Below are 19,943 nucleotides of genomic sequence, written 5' to 3'. Positions count from 1 at the left end.
TACCAGATGCAGAGTTCAAAACACAGGTTATAAGCATGCTCAGTGAAAACTTCAACAAAAAAATAGGAAACATAAAAATGGAGGTAGGAATCATAAAAAAATAACCAATCAGAAATGAAGACTAAAAGAACTGAAATTAGAAATACATTACAGGGAATCAACAGCAGAGTAGATAAAGCAGAGGGTCAAATTAGCAATTAGAGAGAAAAGGAAGCAGAAAACACCCAATCTGAATGGAAAAAAAGAATTTTAAAAAGGTGATAGTTTAAGGGACCTCTGGGTAGCATGACAACATTCACATCATAGGGGTACCAGAAGGAAAAAAGAGGAAGCAAGGAAATGAAAACCTAGTTGAAGAAATAATGACAGAAAACTTCCCTAACCTGAAGGAAAAAGACACGCAAGTCCAGGAAGCACAGACTCCCAAACAAGATGAACCCAAAGAGGCCACACCAAAACACAACATGATTAAAATGCCAAAAGTTAAAGACAAAGAGATAATCTTAAAAGCAGCAAGAGAAAAGCATAAGCTTCCATGAGACTATCAGCTCATTTCTCAACAGAAACTTTGCAGGTCGAAAGGACTGGCACAAAATATTTAAAGCTATGAAAAGGAGGGACTACTCTACCCAGCAAAACTATCATTTCTAATCAAAGGACAGTTAAAGAGCTTCCCAGCCAAGAAAAAGCTAAAGGAGTCTCAATGACAACACTGATCACCACCAAACCAGTATTATAAGAAATACTAAAATGACTTATTTAAGGGGAAATAAAGAACACATAAATATAATAAAATGAAAATAACTATATACCTATCAATAATCACTTTAATATAAATGAAATAAATGTTCCAATCAAAAGACAGAGAGTGACTGAATGGATTAGAAAACAAGACCCATATATATATGCTGTATACAAGAGACACACCTCAGGTCAAAAGATACTGAAAGTAAAGTGATAATAAAATATAGTTCATGTAAATGGAAATTTTAAAAAGCTGGGGCAGCAATATGTGTATCAGACAAAATAGACTTTAACACAAAAGCTATAGTAAAAGGCAAACAAATACACTACATAATGATAAAGGGAGTAACCCAACAAGAGGATATAACTCCTGTAAACATTTATGCACCCAACAGAGGAGCACCTAAATATATAAAGCATATCTTATCCTATATAATAAAAGAGAAACATGCAAATTAGCTGCCACTCTGCTATGCTTAAGCCACACCCACAAGCCAATCTGAGTGACTATGCAAATTATCCAACAAAGATGGTGGTTAATTTGCATAATAAGCCAGTCAATGGAAGAAAAATACCACATGATCTCACTCATTTATAAGCATAACCAATGGACATAAGACACTGGGTGGTAAGGGAGGCGGGGGGGAATGTCAAGGGGGGGGAGGGGGGAAGGAGACATATGTAATACTCTCTGTAATACTTTAAGCAATAAAACAAAATGAAATAAAAGAAAAAAGAAAAAAGATGGCAGTTAATTTGCATACGCAGGTGTCAAGCGCCCCAGGAAGTGACAGTGGCCGCGGCTGTGGGCTCCCGGGACCATTGCCAGGCCAGGAGGCGAGGCCTGCCACGCCTAGCCACGCCTGCAGGCTCCCGGGACCTTGCCAGCGGAGAGCGGGAGGTTTGGAGGACTTGGCAGAGCAGGAGACCGCTGGACATAGAGCAGGGCTCCCTCTGTCACCCCAGCTTCCTCATCACAGCTGTGGATACTGGCAGCAGGGAGGAGCAAGTCGCACCCCCCCCAGATTCAGCCAGAATCAGCCTTTGGTCAGACAGCTCTCAGCGGCCTGATAGCCAGGACTCTCATTCACCTGCATCTCAGACCGTGACAGTAGAGAGGTGGGACTATGTCTAAAGAACACCTGTTGACACAACGTAGCTCTGCAGCCGGAAGATGCCGGCAGTATCGACAGAAAGTGTCTGCAGAGCAGCGTGCGTCTGATCCTGAAATAAGGCGGCACGTGCGACAGGATGTATCTGAACACCAGCTACTGGAAAAACGTCGCTCTGATGCCAAAAAACACCGGCGTCATCGACAGAAAATGTAAGACCAACGTGCCTTTGAAGCTGAAAGAAGGCGGTGGCGACGACAGAATATGTCTAGAGAACAGTCATCAACAAGTACTACCAATACCGGTAGGAACTGCCTTCTCAGCGAAAATGGAGTACATGAGGATGCAATCCTCAAACATAGTTGTGGTGGAATGACTGTTTGATGTGAATTTTGCATATCACTAAATTTCTCGGATGAAAAACCATCCGATGGGAAATTTACTGGATATTGTAGCAAAGGGAAAGTCTGTCCAAATGATTTACATTTTCCAGATTACCCGGCATATTTAAAAAGATTAATGACAAACGAAGATTCTGACAGTAAAAATTTCATGGAAAATATTCGTTCCATAAATAGTTCTTTTGCTTTGGCTTCCATGGGTGCAAATATTGCATCGCCATCAGGATATGGGCCCTACTGTTTTAGAATACACGGACAAGTTTATCACCATACTGGAACTTTACATCCTTCGGATGGTGTTTCTTGGAAGTTTGCTCAACTCTATCTTTTGGATACAGCCAAAGCGAATAGTAAAAGATTAGCAATGCCAGAAAACCAGGGCTGCTCAGAAAGACTCATGATCAACATCAACAACCTCATGCATGAAATAAGTGAATTAACAAAATCGTACAAGATGCTACATGAGGTAGAAAAGGAAGCCCAATCTGAAGCAGCAGCAAAAGGTATTGCTCCCACAGAAGTAACAATGGCGATTAAATACGATTGTAACAGTGACCCGGGTAGATATAATTCTCCCCTTGTAACCGAGGTTGCTGTCATATTCAGAAACGAAGATGGAGAACCTCCTTTTGAAAGGGACTTGCTCATTCATTGTAAACCAGATCCCAATAATCCAAATGCCACTAAAATGAAACAAATCAATATCCTGTTTCCTACATTAGATGCAATGACATATCCTATTCTTTTTCCACATGGTGAACAAGGCTGGGGAACAGATATTGCATTAAGACTCAGAGACAACAGTGTAATCGACAATAATACTAGACAAAATGTAAGGACACGAGTCACACAAATGCAGTTTTATGGATTTCATCTCTCTGTGCGGGACACGTTCAATCCTATTTTATTTATTATTTTATTTTATTTTTTTAAAGTGTCTCCTTAGTTTTCTTTTTTTTTTAAATATATATTTTATTGATTTTTTACAGAGAAAAAGGGAGAGGGATAGAGAGTTAGATCCATCGATGAGAGAGAAACATCGATCAGCTGCCTCCTGCACACCTCCTACTAGGGATGTGCCCGCAACCAAGGTACATGACCTTGACCAGAATCGAACCTGGGACCTTTCAGTCCGCAGGCCGACGCTCTATCCACTGAGCCAACCTGGTTAGGGCATCAATCCTATTTTAAATGCAGGAAAATCAACTCAACAGTTTATCGTGGATTCGTATTAAAAAATGGAGGCCAATCGGATAAACTTCATCAAAGCAAACCAATCTAAGTTGAGAGTTGAAAAATATAGTGGTTTGATGGATTATCTCACATCTAGATCTGAAAAGGACAATGTGCCAATTGATAATACTTCCATCATCTTTTGAGGGTAGTCCCAGAAATATGCAGCAGTGATATCAGGATGCTATGGCAATTGTAACGAGGTATAGCAAGCCCGATTTATTCATAACCATGACGTGCAACCCCAAATGGGCAGATATTGCAAACAATTTACAACGATGGCAAAAAGTTGCAAACAGACCTGACTTGGTAGCCAAGTTTTTAATATTAAGCTGAATGCTCTTTTAAATATCTGTAAATTCCATTTATTTAGCAAAGTAATAGCTAAAATTCTTGTCATTGAATTTCAGAAATGTGGACTGCCTCATGCTCACATATTATTGATATTAGATAGTGAGTCCAAATTACGTTCCTCTAATTAATTCCCTTTCAATGCGCACGAATTTCGTACACCGGGCTACTAGTTGGACATAGAGAGAGAGAATGACAGTAGTACTGTCACTACAGGGGATTTACACCCCATTGACATCAATGGATAGATCTTCCAGACAGAACATCAACAAATAAACAGGCTTATCTATATATATAAAAGCCTAAGCGACCATTCGACCAGCACCTATGATGTGCACTGACCACCAGGAGGCAGACGCTCAACACACAGGCAGGAAAACATGGAACAGACTGATGAATCTCAGAGGGAAGGGGGGAGGGGAGAGGGCAGGAAGGGATTAACCAAAGATCTTATATGCATACTAGAGGCCCAGGGTCCCTTGGCCTGGCCTGCGGGGATTGGGTCATATCCCTGCACCAGACCTCCAACATCCCCCAGGGGTCCCGGATTGCAAGAGGGCACAGGCCAGGCCAAGGGACCCCACCGGTGCATGGATTCGTGCACCTGGCCTCTAGTCTATATATATAAAGGCTAAGTGACCGTCTGCCCAACTGCCCGACTGCCCAACTGGCCGGTACATATGATGTGCACTGGCAATTTAAAAATAAACATTGACGCGCGCATGCGCAATACATATAAAGCTCTCGTCACCAGTCGCACACGTGTGTTTTGATCTGTCATTGTTGATTATGAATTTGGTTGGCACTTCTATTATAGAAAAAGGGCAAATAGCGATATTAAAATATTTCTTCTAATTAATTTCCTTTCAATGTGCACAGATCCATGCACCAAGCCACTAGTATGACATATTAGCCTAAATGGATTTAATGGATGTTTATAAAGCATTTCACACCAAAGCAGCAGAATGTACATCCTTTTCAAGTACACATGGCACATTTTCTAGGATGAATCACATATCAGGCCACAATATAAGTCTCAAAAAAATTTTAAAGAGACTGAAATTATATCAAGCATCTCTGACGAAAATGGTATGAAACTAGAAATCAACTAAAAGAAAAAAACTAAAAGCACAAACACATGGAGATTAAATAACATGCTACTTAACAATGAATGGGCCAACAATGAGATCAAAGAAGAAATCAAAAGCTATCTTGAGACAAATGAAAATAAAAACACAACTACTCAAAAACTATGGGACAGAGCAGCCAGAGCAGCACCTTCCCACCTGCCTTAGCACGGAGGAGGGGAAACTGGGGACATGGGAAAGCCCAAGGGCTCGCAAGGGCAGACCTTTCCCTGCCTTCACCTCCCACTCTTCCCCCAAGCATCAGGCCTCAGCTCCAGCCGAGCGGTGCTGCTAGAGTGTCCGTGCCCAGGGCTGGGCCGGCCAGTGCCTGTGCAGCCGTGGCTCTCCGCTCGCTGCTTGCCCTTGCCCGTGCGACGTCGCCCTGCAGTGCATTGGACCTCCCGCCACCCCTCCGCGGGCTTCCCGCATGGTGGTAATAGCGACATTCAGCGGGAAAGGCTAGCGGACCACGGCGCCCAATCCTGCGGCACGGAGGCTGGGTAGGCGGGCGGGACCGCGCGCACCTTGCCCCCCAGAGTGCAGTGGACAGGCAGCGGATGCGCTCAGTCCTGGGCCCCGCCCCCGACCGCTGCTGGGCAGCCCCCAGCCTGCAGGCAAGAACTCGCCCCTCAGGCTCCTACCAGGGGAAAGGATGGACCCAGTGCTTCAGAGGGACCTGCCTCACTACTCGTATGTGGCAAAATTTCTCGCGAGCTCCTGGGCTGCACGTTGCCAAGCAAGGGCACCTCTCCCATGTTTGAGTCCAAGAGTCACTCCCGAGATGGCGTGAAATCAAGCACGAAGCAAAAGGTCACAAGCCATGCTGTAGTCTCCAGTTCTGGACAGGAATATGTCTGACATCTTTCCCAAAGACCACCACTTTCAGCACAATGGGCAGTGAGAAGTCCTTATCTGAATGCAAAAAGGAACACCAATGGAAAACTTCGATGTACATCAGCGTAACTTCAGTCTGCTTTATAAGCCCTCTGATTGAGAAGCCAATTGGCAAAATTCTTCAGCAATCCTCGAGACACAGTTACTCTTGCTTTTTTCAAGAGTATTATAGGAGGCCTGAGCATCCTGCCCCCATCTGAGGAGCAGCAGCTGCGTGAGCAACCTGACCCCCTCTGAGGAGCAGCAGCCGGTGAGCAGCCCGCCCCCATCCAAGGATATCAGCTGCAGGAGCAGCCTGCCCCCACCAGCCAGAGGAGCCACCACTGCTGTGAGCAGGAATAAACTTAACTAAGGAGGTAAAAGACCTGTACTCGGAAAACTACAGGACACTGAAAAAAGAGATAGTGGAAGACATACACAGATGGAAGAACATACCATGTTCATGGATTGGTAGAATCAACGTCATTAAAATGTCCATACTACACAAAGCAATCTATAGATTCAATGCACTCCCCATTAAAATACTAACGGCATATTTCACAGACCTAGAACAAACTCTCCAAAAACTCATCTGGAATAGAAAAAGACCCCGAATAGCTGCAGCAATCCTGAGAAAGAAGAACAAAGTAGGTGGGATCTCAATACCAGATATCAAGCTGTATTACAAAGCCACTATTCTCAAAACTGCCTGGTACTGGCACAAGAACAGACATATAGATTAATGGAACAGAACAGAGAGCCCAGAAATCGACCCAAACCACTATGCTCAATTAATATTTGACAAAGGAGGCATGAACATACAATGGAGTCAAGACAGTCTCTTCAATAAATGGTGTTGGGAAAACTGGACAGATACATGCAAAAAAACGAAACTAGACCACCAACTTACACCATACACAAGAATAAACTCAAAATGGATAAAGGACTTAAACTAAGATGGGAAACCATAAAAATACTAGAGGAATCCAAAGGCAGCAAAGTCTCAGACATATGCCGAAGCAATTTCTTCACCGATACCGCTCCTAGGGCAATGGAAACTAAGGAGGAAATAAACAAATGGGACTACATCAAAATAAAAAGCTTCTGCACAGCAAAAGAAACCATCAACAAAACAACAAGAAAGCCCACTGCATGGGAAAACATATTTGCCAACGTCATATCTGATAAGGGTATAATCCCCAACATTTACAGGGAACTCACACAACTTAACAAAAGGAAGATAAACAACCCAATCAAAAAATGGGCAACGGACCTAAATAGATATTTTTCGAAAGAAGACATAAGGCCAAGAGACATATGAAAACATGCTCAAAGTCACTAATCATTCGAGAGATGCAAATAAAAACAACAATGCGGTACCATCTCACACCTGTCAGAATGGCTATCATCAACAAATCAACAAACGACAAGCGCTGGCGAGGATGTGGAGAAAAAGGAACCCTCGTGCACTGCTGGTGGGAATGCAGACTGGTGCAGCCACTGTGGAGAACAGTACGGAGTTTCCTCAAAAAACTAAAAATGGAACTCCCATTTGACCCAGTGATCCCACTCCCAGGAATATATCCCAAGAAACTAGAAATACCAATCAGAAAGAATATACGCACCCCTATGTTCATAGCGGCACAATTCACCATAGCTAAGATTTGGAAACAGCCTAAGTAACCATCAGCAGATGAGTGGATTAAAACTCATTAAAACTGTGGTTCATCTACACAATGGGATACTATGCTGCGGTAAAAATGAAGGAATTCTTACCATTTGCAACAGCATGGATGGAACTGGAGAGCATTATGCTAAGCGACACAAGCCAGTCAGAGAAAGATAAATATCACATGATCTCACTCATTTATGGAATAAAATGAACAACATAAACTGATGAACAAAAACAGATCCAGAGAGAAGCATCAATCAGACCGTCAAAACTCAGAGGGAAGGTAGGGGAGGGTGGGGTTAAGGGGGAGAGTTCAACCAAAGGACTTGTATGCATGCATATAAGCCTAACCAATGGACACAGACAACAGGGGGGTGGAGGTATGAGTGGGGAGGTTGGGGGGGGGGGTAATGGTGGGAAAAGAACACATATGTAATACTTTAATCAATAAAGAAAACACACACACACAAAAATTAAATTTTAAAAATAGATGAAAAACATATATAGCCCGTACAACATAATAAATTTCTTCTATGTAAAACTTACACATCTTCTTCTACCCGAAGCTGTTGAATGTGAGATTTAATTTTCTGTCCTGAAGTTTTTAAGATGATGTTTTCTAGGAGGTGGAAATCATCCTGATTAAAGAGTTCATTATCCTCCAGTGGCCCAATGATCTGTGAAGGAGAACAGAGTGGCCAGTGTGGAAACCTGCAAGCTGTAAAGCAGGGCTTGGTTGTCCTTAGGCTGCCTAACAAACCAAACCACGTTAGAGACCCAAGACATGCTTACGTCAGAATAAAGTCAATGAAAATGTAAAAGCAACATCCCCATGAACTCACATGTTATTTACTTATCAATTCCTCAACTGCACAGAGTGTAGACTTGTATACTTTGCAATATTTTTATAGTAAGCAAACTCTGAAGTAAAAGAATACAGTTTTCATCCATTCTCACCAAATATAAATAATAAAGCCACAACAGAGATGTAGCAGTTGGTATAGAAGGTTTGCCCTACATGCTAAGACTTTAAAGTGTGGTTTGTCCACCACGGCCTACATTCTCATCTCAGTGCTGCGAGGCTGAATGAACGAGTGTCAGCCCAACCCAGCTGCATGCACACAGGCTGCCAAGCTGAGGCACGTCCCCACGGGCTGAGTGGTTCCTGGGTCAGGTCTCACGGACTTGTGTTCTGAGAGCCACCGCATCTCATTGCCTTGACCATGGCAGGACAAAAGTCAACACAGGACACATGTCAAAATAAGCAAACCTCCTTCAGAACCAGAGCAGAAACCATCACCAGCACTGCGTCAGCCCTCCTCCCCTTTGGAAAAGAGCGGCTCTGTCTGAAGAGCTTCTACCTTCCAAGGAAAATGCGGCCAAGACTGGTCACTGATCTACTGTGAAGTCAAGCTTGTCCTCACCCTTCCATTGCTGATCACTGCCCTCTGTCCCTTCTTCAGCTTCAGGACATCCCTGCAGTACATGGCATGAGACAAAATGAAATCCATTTTGGAAGACTCAAAGACCTCTTTAAAAAGACTGAAATCCATGCCCTAGGAAAGCAATTGTTATTAAGGAAAAGTAATAGTTATTAAACAATAAAAATGAATAGCATGATGAATACATCATAAAAACGCTCTATTAGTGAAGTAACAACTAATTTCAATAATTAACATTATGATGTTTCCACTCTCCCTCCCATTTTCCCCACCCTCCTACCTATCAAGTATTGCTCATTTCTTTTATGTAATTGTTCAAGTGGCAAACTAGTGTTCATGATACCTTTATTCTGCATTGTAAAATCTTTCTAATTTCAAGTGAGAGACTTTCTTTTAACTGAAAAATGAAGTATACTTATCATTTTATAATAAGTTTTTAGACTGAAAAACAGTAAAAGGCGTTTTACATATAACTGAATAAACATGGGCTTACATTGAAAACACATCAAACACATTAGCTCCTAGCTCATTAAGTAGCTTAAATCTCAGTTCTTTTGCTCTGACAAAATATTGTCTATCTTTTAAAAACTATAAAAACAAATGGCCTGTGCTTAAAACATACATCTTAAAACCTAGCAAGTTTAAAAGCAATAAAGGGAATGTGGCAGAATGGTTATTTCTTAGAAGATTCCTCCAACAACAAAAAGAGAAATCCTGAGACTCAAAACTAAAATCACCATCCTGCTCAGACACTGCAGTCCCTGGGAGCGGACTTCTGTGGTAAATGACAGAGAGGTGGCCTCAGCAGTGCAGATACTCACGCCAACGGCGAACTCCCCAACATCAGCCCCCGCAGCCAGGGCCTCCGCAGTCCCCTCCTTGGCCATTTTTGTGATGAAGTTCTTGGCAGTGCTGGAGGTTTGTGTTTGGAGAGCTGCCCAGATTGCTCGGGAGATCCGAGTGTTCTCATAATTGATATCTTCCTTAGGATTATTGACCATGCTTATTCTCACATTGTTACTGGATTTCTATTTACAAAACAGGAAATAAGGATTAAATGGTAGATGTTTGCAACTTAAAAAGTGGCATTATCAGCCATATTCTATAAAAAGGAAGTAATATCTCTTAAAAGTTGTGGATAGTCCCTCTCTGTATACAGAACAAGGTTAAAATGCTACAACCAGGCATGTGATCCCTTATATGAACTGGCCTCTACCCTACCTTTCCACCTTCATTTTTACCACCCTGTAAAGACAGCATACAGTACAAACCATCAGAGTCCTATATTCCCCCCCCCCCCCCCCACATACACATTTTGTATTCTTCTAATACACATCATGCCTCACATTGGCATGGGAACCCCAAATACACCCATCTTTGCTTCCTTAAGTCCCAAGCATTCTTCAGGGCTCTGCTCCACCCTCCTTAGTTCACATGGCCTTTTAAGATGTCTAATAAGATTTCCCTATCCCTGAGTAAAGAGACAAGAATCCATGTGAGAGAAGATATCTGGAACCCTTAAAACCAAAAAAGGGATCGTATCAAGAACATAAGCAACAGAAATTCGTACTTCTGTATATCGAAAGACATGTATAAGAATATCCATGGCACATTCTTCAGAATAACCCAAGCTAGAAACAACCCAAATGTCTATCAAATATACTAAATAAACAAAACTCTGATATATTACATGATACAAAAAACGACACAAGGAAAAAGAACTAACATTACTCATAATTTCATGAATCTCAAAAATATTGAAGAAAGAAAACACAAATACGTATTATAAGATTCCATTAAAATTGCCGAAACCGGTTTGGCTCAGTGGATAGAGCGTCGGCCTGCGGACTCAAGGGTCCCGGGTTCGATTCCGGTCAAAGGGCATGTACCTGGGTTGCGGGCACATCCCCAGTGGGAGATGTGCAGGAGGCAGCTGATTGATGTTTCTCTCTCATCGATGTTTCTAACTCTCTATCTCTCTCCCTTCCTCTCTGTAAAAAATCAATAAAATATATTAAAAAAAAAAAAAAAAGATTCCATTAAAATAAAGTAATAGGTAAACTTATTCTATGATGAGAGAACAGGAAAAAGCTGGGGCCCTGGTGTGGCCACAGCAGGGAGGGCTCTCAGGAATGTGACACTTCTCTTTCCCAGGAATGGTCACATGCGTGTGCTCACTTTGAGACACTGCATAGCCTATGATTTGTGCACTTCTTTTTTTTTTTTTTTAATATATTTTATTGATTTTTCACAGAGAGGAAGGGAGAGAGATAGAGAGTTAGAAACATCGATGAGAGAGAAACATCGATCAGCTGCCTCCTGCACATCTCCCACTGGGGATGTGCCCGCAACCCAGGTACATGCCCTTGACCGGAATCAAACCCGGGACCCTTGAGTCCGCAGGTCGACGCTCTATCCACTGAGCCAAACCGGTTTCGGCTGTGCACTTCTTTTGAAGCTATATTTTTACTTCATTTAAAATATTCAACTCTCAGAACCAAGATGACGGCATAGGTAAACACCTGTACTTGCTGCCTCTCACAACCACATCAAAACTACAACTAAAAGACAAAACAAATATCATCCAGAACCACAGGAAAGCTGGCTGAGTGGAAGTTAGAACTAGAAGGAAAGAAAAAAGTGCATTGAGACTGGTAGGAGATGTGGAGGCGCACACAAAACGGGTTGGCAACTGAGTGCACTGTTGTTTTTTTTCAATTGGGAGGGAGATACAAGCGCCTGATTGCTCTGAACTCCAGTTCCGGACAAGACTCTGGGGACCCAGCTTCATATGGGGAGAATCTGGACTGTCTGGCATCGGGCTGGAACACGAAGGCGGCTTTCTCTCAGAGGTACTCACAGCATTCATTGTTCCTGCACGGGACCACGGGACACAGAGACCCGGGGACCTCTCTGGGGCAGGGCTGACAGGCAGCCATTGCTGTTTGCTCCGCCCTGGTGACTCCCTGAGACCCCGCCCCACCCAATTTATAACCCCACCCAAGCTGTGCGTTGCAGCTTTTGCATATGAATAACCTGTCCTTTTGCAACCTAAAACCTAACAAACTGCTGCTGGGTCAGAGAGCTCCAAAGCTTCCAAAAGAAGGCCTAAGGCTTGGCAGAAGCAGCTTGCATTGCTTCACAGCTGTGCCTCATATGGGCACTTCCAAACCCAAAACAAAGAGGAGGAATCTGCAGATCTCTCTGTAGCTCCTGCTGGGTGGCCTCAGGCAGTGGCTGACTTTGCACCTCCTTGGAGATCCAAGAGCCAGTGTACCCAATGGTCAGAGTGAGACCATACCAGATTATAACTCTTCACATCCATAAGAGACACACTCAAGGGGCAGACTCAGTGAGCATCAAAGCCCCACTGAAGCAAGTCCTGCCCCATAAGGGTGTCTCCAGCACAGCAGTTCTCCCACTGTAGACACAACTGGTCCTCACAGCCAATTGGCCTGGAGGTCAATTCCCCCCAGTGATTACAACAGCAATCAAGGCTTAACTACAACAAGACTGTGCACACAGCACACAAAGGGGTGCACCAAGAGTGTCCACCTCAGGTAATTGGGGAGGCAGAGCCACTGGGCCCTATAGGACACCTAGCACACAAAGCCACTCTATCAACACAGGGAAGCAGCCAAAATGTGGAGACAAAGAAAAATGTCACAAATGAAAGAAATGGAGGAAAGTAAACTAATGGATATAGAGTTCAAAACCACGGTTATAAGGTTACTCAAGAATCTTCAAGAAACCTCCGAGAAATTTAGTGAGAACCTCAAGAATATAAAAAAGGACCAAAAAGAAATTAAGCATACACTGACTGAAATAAAGAATATTATACAGACTCCCAACAGCAGATGAGAGGATCGCAAGAATCAAGTCAAAGATTTGAAATACGAAGAAGCAGAAAACACCCAACCGGAAAAGCAAAAAGAAAAAAGAATCCAAAAATATGAAGAGAGTGTAAGGAGCCTCTGAGACAACTTCAAGTGTACCAACATCCGAATTATGGGGGTGCCAGAAGAAGAGAGCGAGCAAGATACTGAAAACCTATTTGAAGAAATAATGACAGAAAACTTCCCCTACCTGGTGAAAGAAATAGACTTACAAGTCCAGGAAGCACAGAGAACCCCAAACAAAAGGAATCCAAAGAGGACCACACCAAGACACATCATAATTAAAATGCCAAGGGCAAAAGACAAAGAGAGAATCTTAAAAGCAGCAAGAGAAAAACAGTTAGTTACCTACAAGGAAGTACCCATACGACTGTCAGCTGATTTCTCAACAGAAACTATGCAGGCCAGAAGGGAGTGGCAAGAAATATTCAAAGTGATGAATAGCAAGAACCTACAACCAAGATTACTCTACCCAGCAAAGCTATCATTTAGAATTGAAGGTCAGAGAAAGAGCTTCACAGATAAGAAAAAGCTAAAGGACTTCATCACCGCCAAACCAGTATTATATGAAATACTGAAGGGTATTCTTTAAGAAGACGACGAAGAAGAAAAAGGTAAAGATAAAAAATTATGAACAACAAAGTGATAACAAATACATATCTATCAATAAGTGAATCTAAAAATCAAGTGAAAAAAATCTGATAAACAGAATAAACTGGTGAATATAATAGAATCAGGGGCATAGAAAGGGAGTGGACTGACAATTTTCGGGGGGAAGGGGTGTGGGGGGTGCAGGAAGATATTGGACAAAAATCTTACACCTATGGACGAGAACAGTGGGGGGGGGGGTAAGGGGTGGTAGGCGGGAACCGGGTGGAGGGGAGCTATGGGGGGAAAAAAGAGGAACAACTGTAATAATCTGAACAATAAAGATTTATTAAAAAAAGATATTCAACTCTCCCTTCCTGCTCCCATTCTACCACCACTTGCATGTCTATCACTCAGAGTTAGGGCACCTTACATGCATGTCAGTCTGAGATAGGGCACCTTACACACGTCAGTCTGAGTTAGGGCATCTTACATACGTGTCAGTCTGAGTTAGGGCATCTTACACGTGTATCAGTCTGAGGGCACCTTAAACGCGTGTCGGTCTGAGTTAGGCACCTCACACATGTATTGATCATCCTTCACTAGGACTGCTCCTGATTCAACTCTGAATTAACCACAGCAACTCATCTGTTTCCTCTTAGAGCAGAAGGGAACTCCGCTCCTCAGTGAGGCTGCAGCCGCCTGGATGTGTGAGTGTGTTAGTAAGCCTCCGAGACACAGGTGCCAGGGGACCCAGGGGGTGTGACACTGGACTAAAGATTCAGTCTGAAGCTACCCAAGAAAAGGAGATGTTAACACCTCAGACAATGACACTCTCCAGAAGTCGGTTTCTTCTCCACGAGCCCCCTGCCATTCACTCAGGCCTATGACGCTTGGGCACTCTGCTCGCCGGACCTGCTTCTGTATCACTCACTCACCCCCAGGCTCTCAGCGTAGGAACCTGCCCACCCACACAAAGCACCCCACAATCTCTGCAGCTTCCTGGCAACAAGACCGTGCGCAGCCACACAATAAAAGCTTGTCTATGATGATCTCATTCTTTCTCCTCTAAAAGAGCCTACCCCTTAACTAAGCAGAATACGCCATCTTCTCTGTTCTCCTACTGGCTGGCGGACCCGTGAAGTAGCAGCACTCTGCTCCCTCAAGCTCTGACCTTCCCACTAGAATAGCAATATCAGCACATAGATGCTCATGAGGACAAAATTAAGTTGTAGACACTTGCCTGATGTTTTATAGCATCATACAACAACTGCCTTCCAGACGGGCTATCAAAATCTCCAACAATCCAAAAAGTGACTGGCCTGATAAAAGAATCATCTGTAGAAAAACAAACAATAGACTGAGTTGGAGAGAAGAAAGGACATTCTGTTTCAATATGGTTATTAAGTAAAATAATTTCTGAAAATCATGCAAAAAAAAAATAAGATGATTACAAGTTTAATAAAGATACAAAGCAAAAGTAGTGAAACTGATAGTAGAATGAAAGCAGGGTACCTTCCATATGGCTTAATTATAAACTAGGGACATGCAATTATTAATTCTACTAAGGTTTGGGCATCTGTTAGCACATAAAATGAAAAAGACCTTTGAACGTGTGGGTAACATATAGTCTTTAATCATATTAATTTGTAACTTTCTGAAATATACTTCTTTGCAAACATTTATACAAACTTTATCTGAATAGAAAAATTATCTACTGTTACCCACAGGTTCCATAAACATCCCAATAAAAGGTCAATAAATTCTGAAATATAACAGTACCTGAAATATGATAATTAAGAAAAGAAACAGAACATTCTAAAGTTTAAAGTTACCATAGATTTCCTTGGAGGACATCCCTGGGCAAAGGTAAAGGAAAAAAAAAAAGTCATTTCTAGGGTTATTGCCTATTATCAGAGTCAAATTTTAAATAATGCCTAACACGAACTATGCTTCGTTCTGTTCCTTAGTCCCACTCGTGCTGAGCACTGTCCAGTGCTCCTCAGAACCAGTTTCCTGAAGAATCAAATGGAGCAATGACTGCACTTACATAGGCCTAGGCACTAGACCTGTTCTCTAGAGATTACAGTGGGATGCAAACAGCTGCCTTAAAGGGCAGTCAGTGTGACCACAGGGGAAGTGCCTCTGTCTGCCATCAAAAGTATATCATTTCACACAGTCTTAACCTAGATAAATAACAACATAAATTCAGTTTTAAAACTTACACAAGTATTTCTAGAACCAACCCAATTAAAAAATCAACCCAATGCTGTCACTGAAGAGGCAAGACAAAACAATTTCCAATCCATTAACTCTTTAAAACATCATAAATGTTTTTCCATTCTGAGACATGAATTTTTTTTCCTTTTGACTTTAATATCTAATTTAAAAATTACAAAGACAACATTTAAATTTTCAGAAATATATAATTAAATTTTAAACAGATATTTTCTATGCTCAAATCATAATAATTAATAAATTATGACATCTCTCCTCCCAACAGATACTGATTAAATTTTTTTGCAAATACTAAAACAAATGTTGAATCCAAGATAAGCCTAGAATATATTACCTTTCTTTGTCAGATAGTTCATACTATTGGCTATAGCAGCAGTCTTGCCTTGAGAATCTAAGGCAGTAAATCTAGCATAATCATCCACAAAAAAGTTATCTGAAAAAAAATTGAAATAGATTCATAATTAATATGACTAAATTCCATCTAATGTTAATTTCAACTGATAATCTGACATGACCATAAGTTTTATAAGAATGCATGAATGAGATATATTGCTTCGTATTTATTAAACAACTTTATAATCCCAGACCCCTATTCTAGTAATAACATTTTAATACACAAAGTTAATAAAAATGAACACATCTCACATGACTCCCATGTATGTATGTGTCATTTCAATGGTTTGAATTTATTCTAGTCCCACTTCTATCACTTTACAGCCTGAGAATATTTCCTAAAGATCCCCCTTAGCGTCATCTCTCCCTTCTACTGTCAACACCATAATAAGCTCCTCCTTATTCTTATTTGGGGGAGGAGGGTGTGCAAAAATAGGAGAGAAAATACAAAAATTCTCATTTTAATGTTTTCATGAATCAGAAAATAGTATATCCTTAGCCCAAAAAGAAACAAAATGTCAATTTCCGATACATAGCTTCTCTGATTAGTGCCCATGGGCATGCTCTCAATAATCGTTTCCTGCCATGACCAGTTTGGCTCAGTGGATAGAGCATCAGCCTGTGCACTGAAGGGTCCCAGGTTCGATTCCCATCAAGGGCATGTACCTTGGTTGTGGGCACATCCCCAGTAGGGGGTGTGCAGGAGGCAGCGGATCGATGTTTCTCTCTCATCAATGTTTCTAACTCTCCCTCTCCCTTCCTCTCTGTAAAAAATCAATAAAATATATTTTTTTAAAAAAGTCATTTCCCCCTCAGATTACTCTTGCCAAAATTCCAGTTTCAGCACGTCATTCCCTTGCTCTAATCTACCCAGTAATTTCTTCCTACCTACAAAATGGTTCCCAGCCTGGTATCATAAACCCTCTATCTCTAGCAACCTCCCCAAGCTTATGCATTATCTCACCCCAACACAGATGCCACTCTTCTCTCACTGTCCTCCAAGCACGTCTTGCACATCCTCCCATCTACCTGTCTGCTCACCCACTCGACCACCTGTACTTTCATTCCACAAAACACACTAACCCTTTCCATCAGGACTCCAGACAGGAAAGCTGGTAAACTAGACAGAAAGCAGTGCCTGCCACGCCTGAAAGAGAGCAGCAACAGTGGCAGAGCTGGGGCTGGGGCAGGAGGCAGCCAGCTGTGCCTTCCCTGACAGGCCCACAGCTCGCCCCACAGACTGCACTGCTCCCGGGACCAGCACCGTTTCTCAGCTCATTACCACAGCGCTCACAGAGAAAGGACCTCTTCATTCACGCACACCCCAAAGGTAACTACTGACAGTTAAAATGATGAAAACAACAAAAGCTCAGGATAAAGATTCACAACACTGTTCGCCTTGCTCTATTAAAACTTTCCGGCGCCCTGGCTGGTGTGGCTCAGTGGTTGCACTGAAGGGTCGCAGGTTCAATTCCTGGTCAAGGGCATGTACCTGGGTTGCAGATTCGATCCCCAGGCCTGGGACACATGTGGGAGGCAGCCAATGGATGTTGTCTCTCTCACATGGCTTTTTCTCTCTCTCTTCCCCCCCTCTCCCTTCCTTCTTCCACTCTCTAAAAATCAATGAAAAAAAAAATCCTTGGTGAGGATTAACAAAAACAAACAAAAAAATTTCTGGTGAAAAGCAAAAACCTAATGTAAAGAAACAATGCAGTTCACATTCTATTTTCTTTTCAAATATAAGCATTTATGTGTATTTTCCTCTACTGAAAAGATATTCAGCTCAAGTTAGATTAGGAGATGGTTGCCATAAAGTAACAGCCATAAGTAGATCTACACATTCATCATTCGTTCGGCCATGACAACAGACACACTTGGCTCTGACTTCGCCAGTCCCCGTCTTTCCCCGCAGTGAGACTTCTCAGGCAGGGATGACACTTCCCTTCTTCCCAGATGGTTGCTAACATGGCCTTCAGATCTCACAGGAAGGCCTAAGGAACAAACTACACCTGGGCGTAGCACATCTGCCTCGTGGAAGGTATTCTTGTGGAAACAACCCAAACACTCATCAACTGAGGAATAACAAGCAACACGTGGGCTAGTTATACTATGGATATTAATCAGCCATAAAAAGGAATGCAGTACTACTGACATAGGCTACAACATGGATGAACCTGAAAAACATTGGAAGTCAGTCACAAAAACTTCACATTATATGAAATATCCAGAATAGAAACATACATAGAAACAGAAACTAGATTAGTGGTTGCTGGAGGATAAAAGAAAAAAATGGAAAGTGACTACTAATGGGCACATCAATTCTTTTGGGAGTGATGATAATGTTCTAAAATTAGTGGTAATGATCACACAACTTTGAAAATATACTAAAATTTGTACAATTTGAAATTGTGCACTTTAAAGGATTTAGTTTTATGGCATGACACTATTTCTCAATGAAGCTTTATTTTTTAGAAAGGCATTATGTTCTCAAAGAAAAGCTACCTAAAATATCTGTTGACATCATTGCTGATTCTAGAATAATGATGAAGAAAAGATAGTGCTTGAGAGTTTTATAACTAAGAAAGTGAATGATACAGGTCCCTTTTATCATCTAAGATTGTTTAGTTGGTAAAAGGCACTGGATATTTTTCAAAGTTTACAAGGATTTATCCAGGAAGAATTTCTCTCCTTTTGGAAGATACTTTTGTGAATTTAGAAGCTTGTATTATAAATTCAAGGTGCAATGAATTTAAACATAAAATTGTGTCACAGCCAAAACCGGTTTGGCTCAGTGGATAGAGCGTCGGCCTGCGGACTGAAAGGTCCCAGGTTCGATTCCGGTCAAGGGCATGTGCCTTGGTTGCGGGCACATCCCCAGTGGGAGGTGTGCAGGAGGCAGCTGATCGATGTTTCTCTCTCATCGATGTTTCTAACTCTCTATCTCTCTCCCTTCCTCTCTGTAAAAAATAAATAAAATATATTTTTAAAAAAAATAAAAATAAATAAAAAATAAAATAAAATTGTGTCACAATCTTGGGCCATCTTCTGAACACTGACATCTAATTAATGCAAAGATTCTGAAAAACTAATCAAAAACAGCCCGAAAGTAGTTCCTGAAATGCTTCTTACTGGTTGCTGTTAAATCCAGGTATTCTCGCTCAGCTGTCAAAATCCTAGCATTGATTCGTGGAACAACATTCGGCTGATTCATAATATACTCTACCACATCCTGATCATGGGACAGTTCACCCTAAAGAAAAAAAGAAAAACAGGGTATGGGTGGGATGAGCGTTAAAACACATCGGATCAAAATAATTTATTAGAAACTAATAAATCATTAACTTTATATTATCTTCTTATGTACCAGTAATTGCTAAAAACAGGCGTTACCACATCACAGGTCCCTGTTATTGCCGAGCATAGCTTGGTGTATTGTGCACAGTATAATGTTAACTCCTTCAACAATGTGAGGTAGACATTACTGATGTCCCTGTTAAAGATGAGGCACCTATGGCACAGAAGGTTAAATAGCTAACTCATGATCACAGAGCTAATGAGAAGTGAATATAAAATGCAAATCCAGGTTTATTTGATCTCTCCACATATCACTGTGCTTCCCCAGAAATAAGCAAGTTCTTCAAATTAGTTAAGAGTTAATGTCACCAGTTCCCAACTCATAAGCTGTATTTTACAACTTTACATGTATCACACCACAACATGGTCACAAGCTGCAACAAAACCAAAGGAGAAAGGAGAAAGAACTGAGGTAGAACATGTACCCATGAGAACCAGGAGAAAGTGGCACTGATTTCAAATGCAGATTTTGGACAAAGTCAGTCCTTTACCAAAAATTATACTGAAGACATTTTTCCT

General features: G+C 41.8%; 1 protein-coding gene across 4 annotated transcripts in view; it reads right to left on the bottom strand.

Annotated features, from left to right (window-relative positions):
* UGGT1 (UDP-glucose glycoprotein glucosyltransferase 1) overlaps positions 1–19,943 on the bottom strand; it is a 191,545-nt gene that overhangs the window by 61,967 nt on the left and 109,635 nt on the right. For 3 of the 4 annotated variants that reach the window (XM_070423223.1, XM_070423221.1, XM_070423220.1), the window contains 7 exons: positions 19,200–19,320; positions 16,012–16,110; positions 15,275–15,298; positions 14,683–14,777; positions 9,777–9,983; positions 8,938–9,069; positions 8,060–8,190 (listed from right to left, as the gene is read on the bottom strand). In XM_070423223.1, coding sequence (XP_070279324.1) covers positions 8,060–8,190; positions 8,938–9,069; positions 9,777–9,983; positions 14,683–14,777; positions 15,275–15,298; positions 16,012–16,110; positions 19,200–19,320 — 809 coding nt within the window. The remainder of the gene's footprint in view (positions 1–8,059; positions 8,191–8,937; positions 9,070–9,776; positions 9,984–14,682; positions 14,778–15,274; positions 15,299–16,011; positions 16,111–19,199; positions 19,321–19,943) is intronic. The other variant, XM_070423222.1, reaches the window with a different exon arrangement.

Source organism: Myotis yumanensis, unplaced genomic scaffold, assembly GCF_028538775.1.
Source record: "Myotis yumanensis isolate MYYU_CA2020_CCGP unplaced genomic scaffold, mMyoYum1.0.hap1 SCAF_8, whole genome shotgun sequence".
NCBI classification, from domain to species: Eukaryota; Metazoa; Chordata; class Mammalia; order Chiroptera; family Vespertilionidae; genus Myotis; species Myotis yumanensis.
This window is presented reverse-complemented; position numbering and strand designations above follow the sequence as displayed.